Raw genomic sequence first — 19,314 nt, 5'->3', positions numbered from 1 at the left:
ACCATGTTGTCTTTACACGTGGCTGTTGTTGAATGTTTTCCTCATTTGAACGCTCAACAGTATTACCTGTGTCATGTTTGAAGGTCTCTGCTCCATTTCCTGTTTCAGTGTCCATATCATTGGATGCGACATCTGGTAGATTTGTGTCTGTTAATTTGTCCTTTTTGTCATTTACATTAGGAGGCTGATTCTCAGCAACAGCCCCTCCGTCTTGTTGATCATTTACTTTCCGCAATCTTGAGTGATGCATCCTGACAATGGTGCCTCCGTGACTCACAAATATCACCACACCATCCTTTGCACTCTTGACAGTCAACTCGTTTGTAGTACACTTTGTTTTCAGTCTCGTACTTCTCATCGGTGGGTTGACGCTGTTTACGCAGAGCAGAATTCTCTCTGAACACTCTCTCCTTCAGTGAATGCTTTTCTCGCTGCATGTAGTGCTGAAAGGTGCTGTCCCATCCATGCACTCACATTGTTCCCTTCTAGTTTTGGTGGCTTGTCAACAAGTACAGAGGGAAGATTAGGGTTCTGCCCCAACACTAGTTGTTGTGGGCTGTAACCATGAACATTGTGCATTGAGTTTTTTGCCATCAAAGCCCAATCTAGGGCTGTTTTCCAGTCACATCCATTGTCTTGCTTCACTTTCTGTGAGTGTTTGATTATGTCTCTCCAGAAGTCCATTTCTCTATGGACTGTATGCAGCAGTTGGCTTTACTTCCATGTTGAATTTCTCAGCCATTTCTCTTATTTCATTATTATTGAATTCTCCTCCATTGTAACTGTACAATTTCTGGGGCGGGCCTTGCACACTTATCCAGGAATGAATGAAGTGCTTGACAATTTCTCTTCTCTCTTTCTTTGTATTCACAATGCTTCCAGCACTGAGGCATATGATTTGGTCAATCATGTGAAAGTACCACACACTGTGTCCTATCTCATGTAGATCTACAGCTACTGTTTCATCGTACTTGGAAGCCAGCAAACCAAAAGCTGGTCTGGCATGAATGGAAATACACTCATCATTATTCCGAGAACTGCTGAGTAATTTCTGAACTCTGTCAACTGTAGCATGTCCAAACTGTTTGTGACGTTTTAAAATTGTTCTCATGTTCTCTGTCACTGTCAGAATCTCCATGTGCTCTGTTTCCATCAAAATCTAATCTTTTACATAGACTCTGTAATGCCTTTGTCAAAAATGTTTACGCAATAGTGGCCTGAGGTAGTAAGTTCAAGGGTCACTGGTTGCTTAAACATCACTGCCTTGTCATTTTTTATGTCTAGTACAGCCCCTGACTTCTTGAGGGAAGCTTTGCTTAATAGTACGGGGATACAGTGGCTTGCGAAAGTATTCACCCCCCCTTGGCATTTTCCTATTTTGTTGCCTTACAACCTGGAATTAGAATAACTATCACTTTGAAGATAAAACATATTTTTTATTGTGAAACAAACAAGAAATAAGACTAAAAAACAGAAAGATTGAAACCGGTTTCCCTCAAGAATTTCTTCCTTCAATTCTGACCAGTTTCCCAGGCCCTGCCAATGAAAAACATCCCCACAGCATGGTGCTGCCACCACCATGCTTCACGGGGTGATGAGAGGTGTTGGGTTTGCGCCAGACATAGTGTTTTCCTTGATGGCCAAAAAGCTCAATTTTAGTCTCATCTGACCAGAGTACCTTCTTCCATATGTTTGGGGAGTCTCCCACATGTGTTTGCTGATTTATTTTCTTCAATCTGATGTGGAGCGTTGCAGCTCCTTCAGGGTTATCTTTGGTCTCTTTGTTGCCTCTCTGATTAATGCCCTCCTAGTCTGGTCCGTGAGTTTTGGTGGGCGGTCCTCTCTTGGCAGGTTTGTTGTGGTGCCATATTCTTTCCATTTTTTAATAATGGACTTAATGGGGCTATGTGGGATATTACAAGTTTCTGATATTTTTTATAACTCAACCCTTATCTGTACATCTCCACAACTTTGTCCCTGACCTGTTTGGAGAGCTCCTTGGTCTTCATGGTGCCGCTTGCTTAGTGGTGTTGCAGACTCTGGGGCCTTTCAGAACAGGTTCATAAATACTGAGATCATGTGACACTTAGATTGCACAGAGGTGGACTTTATTTAACTAATAATGTGACTTCTGAAGGTAGTTGTTTGCACCAGATCTTATTTAGGGGCTTCATAGGAAAGGGGGTGAATACGTATGCACGCACCATTTTTATGTTTCAAATAAATATATATATTTTTTTAAACAATTTTTATTTTTTTTTTCACCAATTTGGACTATTTTGTGTATGTCCATTACATTAAATCCAAATAAAATCCATTTAAGTTACAGGTTGTAATGCAACAAAATAGGAAAAACGCTAAAGTGTATGAATAGTTTTGCAAGGCACTGTATCTGCAGGCACCACCTCTGTTTCAATGAAACACTTAGTCTGACCAATTTTTGCTGTTATCTCGACTCTCTTGGTAGACTGGACGATTTCTACCATCTCCAAATGTCATAGCTCTATGCTTGGTGTGTCAATCATATTCTGCACTGCTTTCATCTTTAGTTCACTGACAGTTATCAAGCCATTTTGCACCACACGCTGTGCGTGTACATGCAGTATCAATCACAGCAGATCATAAGGATTCAACTATAAAGATCACAGTATCAGAAAACAGAGCAGTGTAACGTTACACTGTCTCTGTGTTTACATGTTCCTCCGTTAGTTTAACTTGTTCATTTTTACGAGGACAGTCTTTAACCCAATGGTAAGTGCTTTGACAAATAGCACATGTTGATCTCCTTCCATACCTGTCCAGTGGATTTGTGCCGGGCAATGGCACTCTCGTCTGGTTGTCTTGACAACGTGACTTGTTGGTGCCTTTTCTCTGCTGCTCTGTGTAATATGCTGCATCACTCATTTGCACTCTGTTATTGGCGCGACACCAAAACATGTTTTTAGTGCCAACTTCATTGAAGCAAATGTCAGCACAGTAGAAGCAGTCAAAGCTGTTACTGCCTGTCTGGATGGTAGGGAGCATCTAGCAACTTGAAAGCTAACACTGCATCCAGGAGAACCATGTCTCTACCATCCAGACAGGCAGTATCTAGCAACTTGAAAGCTAACACTGCATCCAGGAGAACCATGTCTCTACCATCCAGACAGGCAGTATCTAGCAACTTGAAAGCTAACACTGCATCCAGGAGAACCATGTCTCTACCATCCAGACAGGCAGTATCTAGCAACTTGAAAGCTAACACTGCATCCAGGAGAACCATGTCTCTACCATCCAGACAGGCAGTATCTAGCAACTTGAAAGCTAACACTGCATCCAGGAGAACCATGTCTCTACCATCCAGACAGGCAGTATCTAGCAACTTGAAAGCTAACACTGCATCCAGGATGTTATGGATACAGTTATCCTGTGTGTGTGTGTGTGTATCCTGTGTGTGTTTCTTTTCTCTCCTTCTCCCCTCACAGGTGAAAATCATCACTCCCCAATCAGTCAACAATCAATCATCAATCAGAAGACACACCTCCTCCTATTTCCTACCCTATCACAGTTCCTTCCCCATGGTTTAAAAACCCCATCATTTGTTTGTTCTAGAGCAATCTCTAGCTCAATCTCTAGCTCAATATCTCTGTAAATGCCATGTCTGTAGGTCTCTGTGTTTCACTCTCGCTTTGTGTCTTAACCTCTCTTTTGTTTAAGCACCTCATAGCACTTTGTCATCACCTGTGAGTATTGTTTTTGGTTATGGTGTTTGTTTGTTGCTGGTGGGAAAAGGGGGAAACCAAGGCAAGTCGCCCATGGGCATACACTACCCGTAGGTGAACTTTGTTAAATACACTAGTTAGAACTGGGTGGACCACCCACTGTATTTTTGGTTAGTTAGTTAGCTGTTGTTAAAGTAGGCTAGTCTAGCTTAGGGGTGTTTTTGAATACTTATTGTTTCTTTCCTTGGGTCCAGCTCAGCCCCTTTTCCTGCTCCCCCCATTACCGTGTGTTTATAAATAAACCTAGAGTTTGACGGTAGATTTCTGTTGTCGTGGTTATTTCGTGCACACTTTTACTTTGTCACAATAATAATTTGCATGAGTTATGTTACGGGTCTCATTACCATCCCCCCTAGACTGTCGGGCCAAAAGGGATTCGTAACACAGGAGAACCATGTCTCTACCATCCAGACAGGTGGTATCTAGCAACTTGAAAGCTAACACTGCATCCAGGAGAACCATGTCTCTACCATCCAGACAGGTGGTATCTAGCAACTTGAAAGCTAACACTGCATCCTGGAGAACCATGTCTCTACCATCCAGACAGGTGGTATCTAGCAACTTGAAAGCTAACACTGCATCCTGGAGAACCATGTCTCTACCATCCAGACAGGCGGTATCTAGCAACTTGAAAGCTAACACTGCATCCAGGAGAACCATGTCTCTACCATCCAGACAGGTGGCATCTAGCAACTTGAAAGCTAACACTGCATCCAGGAGAACCATGTCTCTACCATCCAGACAGGTGGTATCTAGCAACTTGAAAGCTAACACTGCATCCAGGAGAACCATGTCTCTACCATCCAGACAGGTGGTATCTAGCAACTTGAAAGCTAACACTGCATCCAGGAGAACCATGTCTCTACCATCCAGACAGGTGGTATCTAGCAACTTGAAAGCTAACACTGCATCCAGGAGAACCATGTTGTACTTGCGCAGCCTTGCGCATGTTCGAAATCAGTTATGTATTCTGTCATTGCAACCCGAAATGTCTTGAGTAACACGGTCAAAGTTTGACTATGCCTCGAAGGCATGGTCTTTCTCTTCTTTAAGACACACAGAATCCAGTGCTCTGATCAACGTTCCCACACTGTCCTCCTTGTTCAAATCCTCCACGGATATTTCCAGTGCTGTATCTCTCTCTCTCGTCCCTCGAGCGATAATACCATCGCAAGTGCTTGCTTTTTCTCGTCCAGATTAGTAACCTGTGTCCAGATTCCAACTTTCATACGACCTCTTCTTGTCGAAGCAAGGTGGCACATTGCAGTTAATAGCCATCCTCTGCTACCAAAGTTAACTTAAAATGACACAACAACTAGGTTCCAGTTTAACAACGTTTACTAAACCGTAATTTCACAAAACATGGTTGCCATTGTACTCAGACCAGGTCCATCAACAGTGAGACTACCACCAGGCGTACTAATAACAGAGTGACGGTGCCGTAGTGGCAGAATTATAAGGATACTGAAAACATGAACTTAACAGGTAGTGAGTAGCTGTGAATTTGTGGGTTGTAAGTAGTAGGAGATTCAGGCTGTAATATTTACATTTACATTTACATTACATTTAAGTCATTTAGCAGACGCTCTTATCCAGAGCGACTTACAAATTGGTGCGTTCACCTTAAGACATCCAGTGGAACAGCCACTTTACAATAGTGCATCTAAATCTTTTAAGGGGGGGGTGAGAAGGATTACTTTATCCTATCCTAGGTATTCCTGAAAGAGGTGGGGTTTCAGGTGTCTCCGGAAGGTGGTGATTGACTCCGCTGTCCTGACGTCATGAGGGACTTTGTTCCACCATTGGGGGGGCCAGAGCAGCGAACAGTTTTGACTGGGCTGCGCGGGAACTGTACTTCCTCAGTGGTAGGGAGGCGAGCAGGCCAGAGGTGGATGAACGCAGTGCCCTTGTTTGGGTGTAGGGCCTGATCAGAGCCTGGAAGTACTGAGGTGCCGTTCCCCTCACAGCTCCGTAGGCAAGCACCATGGTCTTGTAGCGGATGCGAGCTTCAACTGGAAGCCAGTGGAGAGAGCGGAGGAGCGGGGTGACGTGAGAGAACTTGGGAAGGTTGAACACCAGACGGGCAGCGGCGTTCTGGATGAGTTGTAGGGGTTTAATGGCACAGGCAGGGAGCCCAGCCAACAGCGAGTTGCAGTAATCCAGACGGGAGATGACAAGTGCCTGGATTAGGACCTGCGCTGCTTCCTGTGTGAGGCAGGGTCGTACTCTGCGGATGTTGTAGAGCATGAACCTACAAGAACGGGCCACCGCCTTGATGTTAGTTGAGAACGACAGGGTGTTGTCCAGGATCACGCCAAGGTTCTTAGCGCTCTGGGAGGAGGACACAATGGAGTTGTCAACCGTGATGGCGAGATCATGGAACGGGCAGTCCTTCCCCGGGAGGAAGAGCAGCTCCGTCTTGCCGAGGTTCAGCTTGAGGTGGTGATCCGTCATCCACACTGATATGTCTGCCAGACATGCAGAGATGCGATTCGCCACCTGGTCATCAGAAGGGGGAAAGGAGAAGATTAATTGTGTGTCGTCTGCATAGCAATGATAGGAGAGACCATGTGAGGTTATGACAGAGCCAAGTGACTTGGTGTATAGCGAGAATAGGAGAGGGCCTAGAACAGAGCCCTGGGGGACGCCAGTGGTGAGAGCGCGTGGTGAGGAGACAGATTCTCGCCACGCCACCTGGTAGAAGCGACCTGTCAGGTAGGACGCAATCCAAGCGTGGGCCGCGCCGGAGATGTCCAACTCGGAGAGGGTGGAGAGGAGGATCTGATGGTTCACAGTATCGAAGGCAGCCGATAGGTCTAGAAGGATGAGAGCAGAGGAGAGAGAGTTAGCTTTAGCAGTGCGGAGGGCCTCCGTGATACAGAGAAGAGCAGTCTCAGTTGAATGACTAGTCTTGAAACCTGACTGATTTGGATCAAGAAGGTCATTCTGAGAGAGATAGCGGGAGAGCTGGCCAAGGACGGCACGTTCAAGAGTTTTGGAGAGAAAAGAAAGAAGGGATACTGGTCTGTAGTTGTTGACATTGGAGGGATCGAGTGTAGGTTTTTTCAGAAGGGGTGCAACTCTCGCTCTCTTGAAGACAAAAGGGACGTAGCCAGCGGTCAGGGATGAGTTGATGAGCGAGGTGAGGTAAGGGAGAAGGTCTCCGGAAATGGTCTGGAGAAGAGAGGAGGGAATAGGGTCAAGCGGGCAGGTTGTTGGGCGGCCGGCCGTCATATTTCACACCCCAGTGAATCTCCACATGATCAAACCTCTGCTCAGTCTCATGGAAACACAGCACACCAACACTCACTGGGTGTCAAAACCCAAACCCAACACCCCCTGATGAAATCCATCACATCCTCCATGTGAACACTGGGAGTGCTGCCATCACGCTGTTGCCTTTCACTCGCAGGTTCCATCACCATCCGACCAGCTCAGAAACTAGACCACATGACTCCAGCAGTGCTGCCTGTCACAACTGGCTCATGTGAACCCATCAGACGCCTGGACCCAGTGAATAGAGCAGCACCACTGGGCATTTAGACATCCACGGCTCAAAGGTTCAGGCTATTTCTATACTCATTGTCTCTCCAGTGGGAAATGAGGGGAGGCAGTTTATCTCTGCCTAGTGTCTAACTCCACACTGGCTGCCATTTTGAACCAAGCTATTTTAGTTTGTCCACTCTCCGTGGACCCTCTATTCCTTTGCTCTGGAGTCTTAAGACAAGTGGATGTAATGTGTATACAAAGCATATATATATATATATATCAAAATAATAGAACTCACTGGGAATCGTCAGGGTGTGTGTCATCATTTGAAGGATGTTCAAGCTCGTGACAGTTTTCCAGTAAAGGAGGCTGGTCCCTGACAGAGGGAGACTGTGGCCTAATTCAGTCAGGCTATCTCTACTGATGGGCTGTCTGTCTCTTTCTCTCTCTAAGTCGAGGTTGTGTTAAATCAACCGTGAGTGTGAAGTCTCACATCTGCCACCTGAGAGGGATTTGTTTTTAGATTCTACTGCAGCGTACTGTATTGGGCTCTGTAGGAAATACTCTTAGGCTTGATGACCCTGGGCTACATCGCTTTTTCTCTCTTACTATTCCCTCTTTCCTTCCATCTCTCTCTCTTTCCTTCCATCTCTCTCTCTTTCCTTCCATCTCTCTTTCCTTCCTTTCTTCCATCTCTCTCTCTTTCCTTCCTTTCTTCCATCTCTCTCTCTTTCCTTCCTTCCTTCCATCTCTCTCTCTTTCCTTCCTTCCTCCCTTCCATCTCTCTCTCTTTCCTTCCTTCCTCCCTTCCATCTCTCTCTCTTTCCTTCCTTCCTCCCTTCCATCTCTCTCTCTTTCCTTCCTTCCTTCCATCTCTCTTTCCTTCCTTCCTTCCTTCCATCTCTCTCTCTTTCCTTCCTTCCTTCCATCTCTCTCTCTTTCCTTCCTTCATCCCTTCCATCTCTCTCTCTTTCCTTCCTTCCTCCCTTCCATCTCTCTCTTTCCTTCCTTCCTTCCATCTCTCTCTTTCCTTCCTTCCTTCCTTCCATCTCTCTCTTTCCTTCCTTCCTTCCTTCCTTCCTTCCTTCCTTCCTTCCTTCCTTCCTTCCTTCCTTCCTTCCTTCCTTCCTTCCTTCCTTCCTTCCTTCCTTCCTTCCTTCCATCTCTCTCTCTTTCCTTCCTTCCTTCCATCTCTCTCTCTTTCCTTCCTTCCTTCCATCTCTCTCTCTTTCCTTCCATCTCTCTCTCTTTCCTTCCATCTCTCTCTCCGGAGGTGTTTCTATGTAAAACACCACAGCTGTCTGAGGACTGAAACTTGACTGAGTGTAAAGGCGACGGGTTGTGAACAACAAAAAGGTGTGTATGTGCTGCCCATGGCGTGGGGCTCTACACACTAAGCCCATGTTAAGCCTAGTGAAAATCAGGTCTGACTCCTCATGATAGGACACAGTGCCTCTGTCTGAATGGTGGGATGGATGAGAGTTGTGGACTGATCCACTGAGCTGCAGCTACTTCAGTCACATACAGACCTGTTGGGGGTCCGTCCGGTAACAGTTGTTTGTGTTTTTGAAGGAGAACGTAACATTGCAGTGCAGTCCCAATGGAAAAGCATTTAGTCACTGATTTAATTGTAGTGTTTGATGTACAAAATCTCTTGACGATAAGAAATATCATCAGAGGGTAGTCCTATCAATAACATCCCATTTCTTCTGTTTGTATTGTAGTTTGATTAGCTACGTATTCCGCATTAATGGAAGTACCACAAATATACCCCTGGCTGTGATGGCTCTCACTGAATCTGTCAGTCAGCAAAACAACGGATGTGCCATTGAAGAGTGGGCTGCTGTGTGTTTGTGTGTTGGAATATTAATTAACTGAACAAGACAAAGGGTGGCTACTTTGAAGAATCTCAAATATAAAATATATTTTGGTGTGTTTAACACTTTATTTTGTGTCATTTCATAGTTTTGATGTCTTCACTATTTTTCTACAATGTGGAAAATAGTACAAGAAAAACCCTTGAATTAGTAGGTGTGTCCAAACCTTTGACTGGTAATGTACAGTACATGTAAACAGGGGTGGAAAGTGACTGGTAGCAGGAATATAGATACTTATGGTAATATACTAGTGGTAATACAGTGCCTTCAGAAAGTGTTCGTACCATTTGACATATTCCACATTTTGTTGAGTTAGACTGAATTCAAAATTGATTACATAAGATTTTTTTTCTTCTCCCATGCACACATAATATCCCATAATGACAAAGTGAAAACCGGTTTTTAGAAATGTTTGCAAATTTATTGAAAATGAAAGTATTCACACCCCTGAGTCAATACATGTTAGAATCACCTTTGTCAGCGATTACAGTTGAGTCTTTCTGGGTAAGTTTCTAACAGCTTTGCACACAGTGCACATGAAAATCCAATGACAAGCATAGCCATAACATGATGCAGCCACCACCATGTTTGAACATTTGAAGAGTGGTACTCAGTGATGTGGTGGATTTGCCCCAAACATACCGTTTTGTATTTAGGACATAAAGTTTATTTTCTTTGTCACATTTGTAGCAGTTTTACTTTAGTGCCTTATTGCAAACAGGATGCATGTTTAGGAATATTTGTTATTCTGTACAGGCTTTGTTCTTTTCCCTCTGTCATTTAGGTTAGTATTGTGGAGTAACTATAATGTTGTTGGTCCATCCTCAGTTTTCTCCTATCACCATTGGCCTCATGGTGACATCCCTGAGTCGTATCCGTACTATCCGGCAACTGAATTAGGAATGATGCCTGTATCTTTGTAGTGAGAACTTCACCGTCCTCAAAGGGATATTCAATGTCTGCTTTTTTAAATGTTGCATCCATCTACTAATAGGTGCCCTTCTTTTGCGAGGCATTGGAGAACGTCCCTGGACTTCGTGGTTGATTCTGTTTTGAAATTCACTCCTCAACTGAGGGACCTTTACAAAGTATTATTTGACATGTTTACTCCTGAACTAATTTAGGCTTTTGCCATATCAAAGGGGTTGAATACTTATTGACTGAAGACCTTTCTCAATTTAATTCATTTTAAATTCAGGCTGTAAAAAAAAAAAAAAAATGTGGAAAAAGTCAAGGGGTGTGAATACTTTCTGAATGTAATGTATATACTGTACATGTAAACAAGAGTAATAGTGACGAGTAGCTGCTAGCTAGAATTGGCACTGTGGCTTACAGGCTTTTCATGTCGTTTTCAGCCTCCCGGAGGTGAGTCATACAAGGATCCAACCCCAAATGATGAATCTATGACGCATGGAGAAAATCATAGTACCTTTTTGAGTTCTTCAGTATTTAGTCAAAACACATTTATTTTATTCATATTAAAGGAATAGTTATTCAAATATGAAGTTAACACATTTTCGACTTACCGAGGCGGTTGTCGCTTCATTCACACAGAATGTCCATTAGCTAGTCATTTAGCAACATCCAGCATATTCTGGCAAGTGTTTTTTCCAAGCATGTAGCAATGCTAATAGAAATACACTAGGCTGATTCCTAGCCTCCTTTTTTTTGAGTGAGAGATTTCCCAAGGTAAAGTTTGTTGTCTGCTGCCCTGGCATTCTCAGGGTCACAGTGAGGTCAGTGCATCTGTTTCTCAGGGAGTTTGAACAGCTGTAGCCGTTCCCACAGAAACTCAAATGTAACATGGGGAGAGAAGTAGATGCAGAAGATGTATTCCTCAATTCCACAATCATCTATTCAGTAACTGAGCTAAACGACTACCGCCCCGTAGCACTCACTTCCGTCATCATGAAGTGCTTTGAGAGACTAGTCAAGGACCATATCACCTCCACCCTACCTGACACCCTAGACCCACTCCAATTTGCTTACCGCCCAAATAGGTCCACAGACGATGCAATCTCAACCACACTGCACTAACCCATCTGGACAAGAGGAATACCTATGTGAGAATGCTGTTCATCGACTACAGCTCAGCATTTAACACCATAGTACCCTCCAAACTCGTCATCAAACTCGAGACCCTGGGTCTCGACCCCGCCCTGTGCAACTGGGTACTGGACTTCCTGACGGGCCGCCCCCAGGGTGTGAGGGTAGGTAACAACATCTCCACCCCGCTAATCCTCAACACTGGGGCCCCACAAGGGTGCGTTCTGAGCCCTCTCCTGTACTCCCTGTTCACCCACGACTGCGTGGCCACGCACGCCTCCAACTCAATCATCAAGTTTGCGGACGACACAACAGTGGTAGGCTTGATTACCAACAACGACGAGACGGCCTACAGGGAGGAGGTGAGGGCCCTCGGTGTGTGGTGTCAGGAAAATAACCTCACACTCAACGTCAACAAAACAAAGGAGATGATTGTGGACTTCAGGAAACAGCAGAGGAAACACCCCTCTATCCACATCGATGAAACAGTAGTGGAGAGGGTAGTAAGTTTTAAGTTCCTCGGCGTACACATCACAGACAAACTGAATTGGTCCACCCACACAGACAGCAGCAGCGCCTCTTCAACCTCAGGAGGCTGAAGAAATTCGGCTTGTCACCAAAAGCACTCACAAACTTCTACAGATGCACAATCGAGAGCATCCTGTCGGGCTGTATCACCGCCTGGTACGGCAACTGCTCCCACAACCGTAAGGCTCTCCAGAGGGTAGTGAGGTCTGCACAACGCATCACCGGGGGCAAACTACCTGCCCTCCAGGACACCTACACCACCCGATGTCACAGGAAGGCCATAAAGATCATCAAGGACAACAACCACCCGAGCCACTGCCTGTTCACCCCGCTATCATCCAGAAGGCGAGGTCAGTACAGGTGCATCAAAGCAGGGACCGAGAGACTGAAAAACAGCTTCTATCTCAAGGCCATCAGACTGTTAAACAGCCACCACTAACATTGAGTGGCTGCTGCCAACACACTGACTCAACTCCAGCCACTTTAATAATGGGAATTGATGGGAATTGATGTAAAATATATCACTAGCCACTTTAAACAATGCTACTTAATATAATGTTTTCATACCCTACATTATTTATCTCATATGTATACGTATATACTGTACTCTATATCATCTACTGCATCTTTATGTAATACATGTATCACTAGCCACTTTAAACTATGCCACTTTGTTTACATACTCATCTCATATGTATATACTGTACTCGATACCATCTACTGCATCTTGCCTATGCCGCTCTGTACCATCACTCATTCATATATCTTTATGTACATATTCTTTATCCCTTTACACGTATGTGGATAAGGTAGTAGTTTTGGAATTGTTAGCTAGATTACTCGTTGGTTAATACTGCATTGTCGGAACTAGAAGCACAAGCATTTCGCTACACTCACATTAACATCTGCTAAACATGTGTGTATGACAAATCAAATTTGATTTGATTTGATATCTGTCAAATATAATATAACCCCTTCAACTTTTAGTTGTTGATACAGTTGGCAGCTAAGGTTGAAGAGTGGTAGCTAAAGATTAGGGGGGGGGGGTACATGTATGAGTCAATGTATTATATCTAAATGTGAAAGTTACTCTGAAAAAGTAGGTTTATTAGTTAATGATAATAGGTCACTATTGGTGTCAATGAGTATGCTGTTGAATTCAAACATATGATTTCACTATATACAGTTGAAGTTGGAAATGTACATACACTCAGGTTGGAGTCATTAAAACTTGTTTTTCAATCCCTCCACAAATTTCTTGTTAACAAACTATAGTTTTGGCAAGTCGGTTAGGACGTCTACTTTGTGCATGACGCAAGTAATTTTTCCAACAATTGTTTACAGACAGATTATTTCACTTATAATTCACTGTATCACAATTCCAGTGGATCAGAAGTTTACATACACTAAGTTGACTGTGCCTTTAAACAGATTGGAAAATTCCACAAAATTATGTCATGGCTTTAGAAGCTTCTTTAGAAGCTTGAGAAGCTAATTGGCATAATTTGAGTCAGTTGGAGGTGTACATGTGGATGTATTTCAAGGCCTACCTTCAACTCATTGCCTCTTTGCTTAACATCATGGGAAAATCAAAATAAATCAGCCAAGACCTCAGAAAAAAAATTGTAGACCTCCACAAGTCTGGTTCATCCAGCAATTTCCAAATGCCTGAAAGAACCACGTTCATCTGTACAAACAATAGTACGCAAGTATAAACACTGTGGGACTGCGCAGCCATCATACCTCTCAGGAAGGAGACTAGTTCTGTCTCCTAGAGATGAATGTACTTTGGTGCGAAAAGTGAAAATCAATCCCAGAACAACAGCAAAGGACCTTGTTAAGATGCTGGAGGAAACGGGTACAAAAGTCCTACATTGACATAACCTGAAATGGCCGCTCAGCAAGGAAGAAGCCACTGTTCCAAAACCACCATTAAAAAAAGCTAGACTACGGTTTGCAACTGCACATGGGGACAAAGATCGTACTTTTGTCCTCTGTCCTCTGGTCTGATGAAACAAATATGGAACTGTTTGGCTATAATGACCATCGTTAGGTTTGGAGGAGAAAAGGGAAGGCTTGCAAGCCGAAGAACACCATCCCAACCGTGAAGCACGGGGGTGGCAGCATCATGTTGTCGGGGTGCTTTGCTGCAAGAGGGACTGGTGCACTTCGCAAAATAGATGGCATCATGCTGGAGGAAATGTATGTGTATATATTGAAGCAACATCTCAAGACATCAGTCAGGAAGTTAAAGCTTGGTCTCAAATTTGTCTTCCAAATGGACAATGACCCCAAGCATACTTCCAAAGTTGTGGCAAAATGGCTTAAGGACAACAAAGTCAAGGTATTGGAGTGGCCATCACAAAGCCCTGACCTCAATCCAATTTGTGGGCAGAACTGAAAAAGCGTGTGCGAGCAGGGAGGCCTACAAACCTGACTCAGTTACACCAGCTCTGTTAGGAGGAATGGTCCAAAATTCACCCAATTTATTGTGGAAATCTTGTGGAAGGCTACCCAAAACGTTTTACCCAGATTAAACAATTTAAAGGCAATGCTATCAAAATTCTAGTTGAGTAAACCTCTGACCCACTGGGAATTTTATGAAAGAAATAAAAACTGAAATAAATCATTATCTCTACTATTATTCTGACATTTCACATTCGTAAAATGAAGTGGTGATCCTAACTGACCTAAGACAGGGAATTGTTACTAGGATTAAATGTCCGGAATTGTGAAAAACTGAGTGTAAATGTATTTGGCTAAGGTGTATGTAAACTTCCGACTTCAACTGTACATCTATAAACTCAAGCAAAACACCTACAAACTGTCTGGGGTACTAATAAATGGCCAGACAAGTGTTAAGACGGGCCCAGGAGTGTTTTGGGGTGAACTTCCCCTTTAAACAAAGTAAGCATCACTAAAATATTGTATTCTGAATACTCTGTGATCCTTTGTTTTGATTACAAAGCCCTGTCCATGTCATTTGGGACAGCAAATACATGTGTTGTTCAGCCATTATCCAAGTTTCAAAGTTACAGCAAATGCATGTTGTTCAGTCATTATCCAAGTTTCAAAGTTACAGCAAATACATGTTGTTCAGTCATTATCCAAGTTTCAAAGTTACAGAAAGTACAGATCCATTTCCTTGCTTCTCTGGTATGAGGAATTGAATGAAATAGCTGTCATCATTTCTCTACTAGCAATCTACTCTGCATACAGAATAGTGATGCTGGGACTATTGTATTATACCTGCCAAAATATTGCATGGGGTATTGGAAATGCATAAAACCACCTGATTTCTGCCAACACAAGCACTATAAATCCCATTTTTCCTCGGCACACTCTTACCCCCTGCCAGATGATGAAGTGCTTTCGCCATTTTAAACATCATGTTTTTACTGCTTCTGTTCTTCCTGAATCAGAAGAACAAATCTAATGACTGATGCTGCTTTAAAAAAGTGAGAATAAGCATAGAGTCAAGAGTGTATGGAAACTCCAAGAGCTACACACTTCACCTTGGCTCGTGTATGGTGTTACAAAGGCAATGTCACAGACGAGTCGAAGTGTGAAATAAATACAAGCTGAAATAAATAATTCTCTCTACTATTATTCTGACATTTCACATTCTTAAAATAAAGTGGTGATCCTAACTGATTTAAGACAGGGAATTTTTACTAGGATTAAATGTCAGGAATTGTGAAAAACTGAGTTTAAATGTATTTGGCTAAGGTGTATGTAAACTTCCGACTTCAAGTGTGTGTGTGTGTGTGTGTGTGTGTGTGTGTGTGTGTGTGTGTATTTATTTCTATTTTCTCCAGCACCCTCACTCAGATTTGAAATTGCCCCACACCCTCTAACCTTGTCCTGTCCTCCCTCAGGTGATGAGCCAAGCAGAGTGTCAACAGAAGAACCTGGTCCAGTCCATCGAGTCCCTCCCCACGCGAGGACCCCTTTCCTGCCTGGACCAGGACCTCCTGCTCCTCAAAGCCACGTCGGCTGCCACCATGAGCTGCCTGGGAGAATGCCTGAACATCCTGCAACAGACCCAGACCCACAGCCAGCCCCAGGGCTCCCAGCCCAACCACACCTGCGGTCCCTCCTCCGGTGAGTCCGCCACAGGCATCCTCCACCCAGTCTCCCTTTAGACCCCGACAGCAGCTGCAAGGGCCTGAAAGGAGAACGTGGTTCTGAGAGAAGCCTTACTTGGCATACAAACTAGATCCATGAGAGAGAATCTGGTACTTACAGGTATCCAAGAGAAAGAAGGAGAAGTTCCTGAATATGTAGTTAGAATCTGAAGCGCTGTAAGGAGGAACTCTCTATCAGATTGCTATCGACAAAATCCAACTCGAACGTGTACACTGCTTCGGACAGAGAGGGCAGAGGTATGAACGCCCAATCGTTGCCAAATGTGCTTTCTATAAAGATAAAATAATGGTTAAAAGTCCGGGTAAAATACTTGCTGGCACGAAAATAGGCATGAATGACCAGTTCCCGAAGGAAATTGCAGAACGGCGCAAAGTTCTGTATCCAATTTTCAAGGAAAATAGATTGAAAGGGAAACGAGTAGCTCTCGTCATCGATAAACTGTATATTGACAACCAGTCGTTCAGAGACACAAAGACCACGTGATTCTAAAAATCACAAAGATCTCATAGAGGAGACAAATAATGAAATATATATATATATATCTTTTCTATTTATCTTCAAATATAACTAATTGGAACACAAAAGTACATTCAACATGGCAGAGATAAAAACACAGCAGATAGAAGGCACGGTATGTGTGGATGTATTGAGATGGATGGTGTGGTGTGTGCTTTTTGGTGTTTGGATAAGTGTGGCGTTAAGTGAATGAGAAAGGAAATGGTTGCATATCCCAGAACCAATGTCTGTCTGTGAGCAGGGGTTGTGAGAGAGCTTTCAATTTTGTGCAGATGAGGGATATAAACTCTGCAAAAAAAGAAACATCCTCTCATTGTCAACTGCGTTTATTTTCAGCAAACTTAACATGTGTAAATATTTGTATGAACATAACAAGATTCAACAACTGAGACAAACTGAACAAGTTCCACAGACATGTGACTAACATAAATTGAATAATGTGTCCCTGAACAAAGGGGGGGGGGGGTCAAAATTAATATTAACAGTCAGCTGCATTAAGTACTGCAGTGCATCTCCTCCGCATGGACTGCACCAGATTTGCCAGTTCTTGCTGTGAGATGTTACCTCACTCTTCCACCAAGGCAGCTGCAAATTCACGGACATTTCTGGGGGGAATGGCGCTAGCCCTCCGATCCAACAGGTCCCAGACGTGCTCAATGGGATTGCGATCCGGGCTCTTCGCTGGCCATGGCAGAACACTGACATTCCTGTCTTGCAGGAAATCACGCACAGAACGAGCAGTATGGCTGGTGGCATTGTCATGCTGGAGGGTCATGTCAGGATGAGCCTGCAGGAAGGGTACCACATGAGGGAGGAGGATGTCTTCCCTGTAGCGCACAGCGTTGAGATCGCCTGCAATGACAACAAGCTCAGTCCAATGATATTGTGACACACCGCCCCAGACCATGACGGACCCTCCACCTCCAAATCGATCCCACTCCAGAGGACAGGCCTTGGTGTAACCCTCATTCCTTCGACGATAAACGCGAATCCGACCATCACTCCCCCTGGTGAGACAAAACCGCGACTCTTCAGTGAAGAGCACTTTTTGCTAGTCCTGTCTGGTCCAGCGACGGTGGGTTTGTACCCATAGGCGACGTTGTTGCCGGGGATGTCTGGTGAGGACCTGCCTTACAACAGGCCTACAAGCCCTCAGTCCAGCCTCTCTCAGGCTATTGCGGACAGTCTGAGCACTGATGGAGGGATGTGTGTTCTTGGTGAAACTCGGCAGTTGTTGTTGCCATCCTGTACCTGTCCCGCAGGAGTGATGTTCGGATGTACCGATCCTGTGCAGGTGTTACACGTGGTCTGCCACTGCGAGGACAATCAGCTGTCAGTCCTGTCTCCCTGTAGCACTGTCTTAGGCATCTCACAGTACGGACATTTCAATTTCTTGCCCTAGCCACATCTGCAGTCCTCATGCCTCCTTGCAGCATGTCTAACCCACGCTCACGCAGATGAGCAGGGACCCTGGGCATCTTTCTTTTGGTGTTTTTCACCAAAATAAATATGAAAGGCCTCTTTAGTGTCCTACGGTTTCATTACTGTGACCTTAATTCCCTACCGTCTGTATGCTGTTAGTGTCTTAACGACCATTCCACAGGTGCATGTTCATTAATTGTTTATGGTTCATTGAACAAGCATGGGAAACAGTGTTTAAACCCTTTACAATGAAGATCAGTGAAGTTATTTGGATTTGACATTTTAGTTTACTTTTTATAATGAATTATACATCTTATTTATTTATTGCCCTATCATGGGGAACTACATTTTTTAAAATAAAGTATACATCTCATTTATTTATTGTCCCATCATGGGGAACTACATTTTTAAAATAAATTATACATCAAATGTATTTATTTATGGTCCTATATTGATGGAACGGTCCACAACCCTATACCCTAGACACCCACCTGAATGACCCAGATACTAAGGAGAAGTCCCTAGCTGTTTTATGGGCCTGCTGTAAGTGGTCTGTATGCAGCCGAAATGTGGTCAGAGACCTAGAGCAGCACTGCCCCCTCAAGATCCTGAGCCTGCTTGGCAGGGTTGGTAATGCAAAGCCAAATCCCCCTAAAGGGAGAGCATACTACACAAGGAAATTCTCAAAGCTGCTAATGAGAACCTTGACGACCTTGTATCTAGCCGGTGGGGATTCCTGTGGGTTGCCCCCACCCAGGCAGTGGCAGTACTGGCAACACTAGCTGCAGTAACCCATGGGGAGGGGGTCACACTCATACATTCAGAGAGGGGGTATATTATTGTAGCCCTGGTGACACAAAATCAAAGGTCTGACTGCACTGAGATGCTTGGGAATATGGTCAATACGGGGGACTGTGTTGTGGGTGTTTCAGGAGAAGGGGGTTTATCTCCATCATCTAGGACGTGGCAATGGTTAATCAAATATCCCCACTTCTGCCCATTTTTTGCTCAGTCTTGCAGGCCTTCGCATACAGCTGCAACTGTATATGCATTCATAAATCAAGACCTTTCTTGAGTTGGGCTCTGGGATGGTGCAACTGTTAAGTCTATGGTTGTTGTGGGGGAAAGGGGTGTGTGTGTGTGTGTGTGTGTGTGTGTGTGTGTGTGTGTGTGTGTGTTTGTACAGTGGGGCAAAAAAGTATTTAGTCAGCCACCATTTGTGCAAGTTCTCGCACTTAAAAAGATGAGAGAGGCCTGTAATTTATCATAGGTACACTTCAACCAAGAAAATGAGAGAAAAAAATCCAGAAAATCACATTGTAGGATTTTTAATGAATTTATTTGCAAATTATGGTGGAAAATAAGTATTTGGTCAATAAACTTTTGTTATCTCAATACTTTGTTATATACCCTTTGTTGGCAATGACAGAGGTCAAACGTTTTCTGTATGAGTGTGTGGCTGTGTATCCCACAACTGTTGCGAGGGAGTAAAAGACATTATGGACAATATAGGATGAGTCACAATA

The 19,314-nt window shown here is 43.9% G+C and overlaps 1 protein-coding gene across 1 annotated transcript in view; it reads left to right on the top strand.

Moving 5' to 3' along the window:
* The window catches only part of LOC115128233 (oxysterol-binding protein-related protein 10-like), a 150,899-nt gene that overhangs the window by 84,521 nt on the left and 47,064 nt on the right, over positions 1 to 19,314 (top strand). The window contains exon 6 of the mRNA XM_029657907.2: positions 15,580 to 15,805. Coding sequence (XP_029513767.2) covers positions 15,580 to 15,805 — 226 coding nt within the window. The remainder of the gene's footprint in view (positions 1 to 15,579; positions 15,806 to 19,314) is intronic.

The sequence above is a fragment of the Oncorhynchus nerka genome, linkage group LG4 (genome assembly GCF_034236695.1).
Source record: "Oncorhynchus nerka isolate Pitt River linkage group LG4, Oner_Uvic_2.0, whole genome shotgun sequence".
In the NCBI taxonomy this organism is placed as follows: Eukaryota; Metazoa; Chordata; class Actinopteri; order Salmoniformes; family Salmonidae; genus Oncorhynchus; species Oncorhynchus nerka.
The sequence above is the reverse complement of the archived record's forward strand: the minus strand, read 5'-3'. Positions and strand labels throughout refer to the sequence as shown.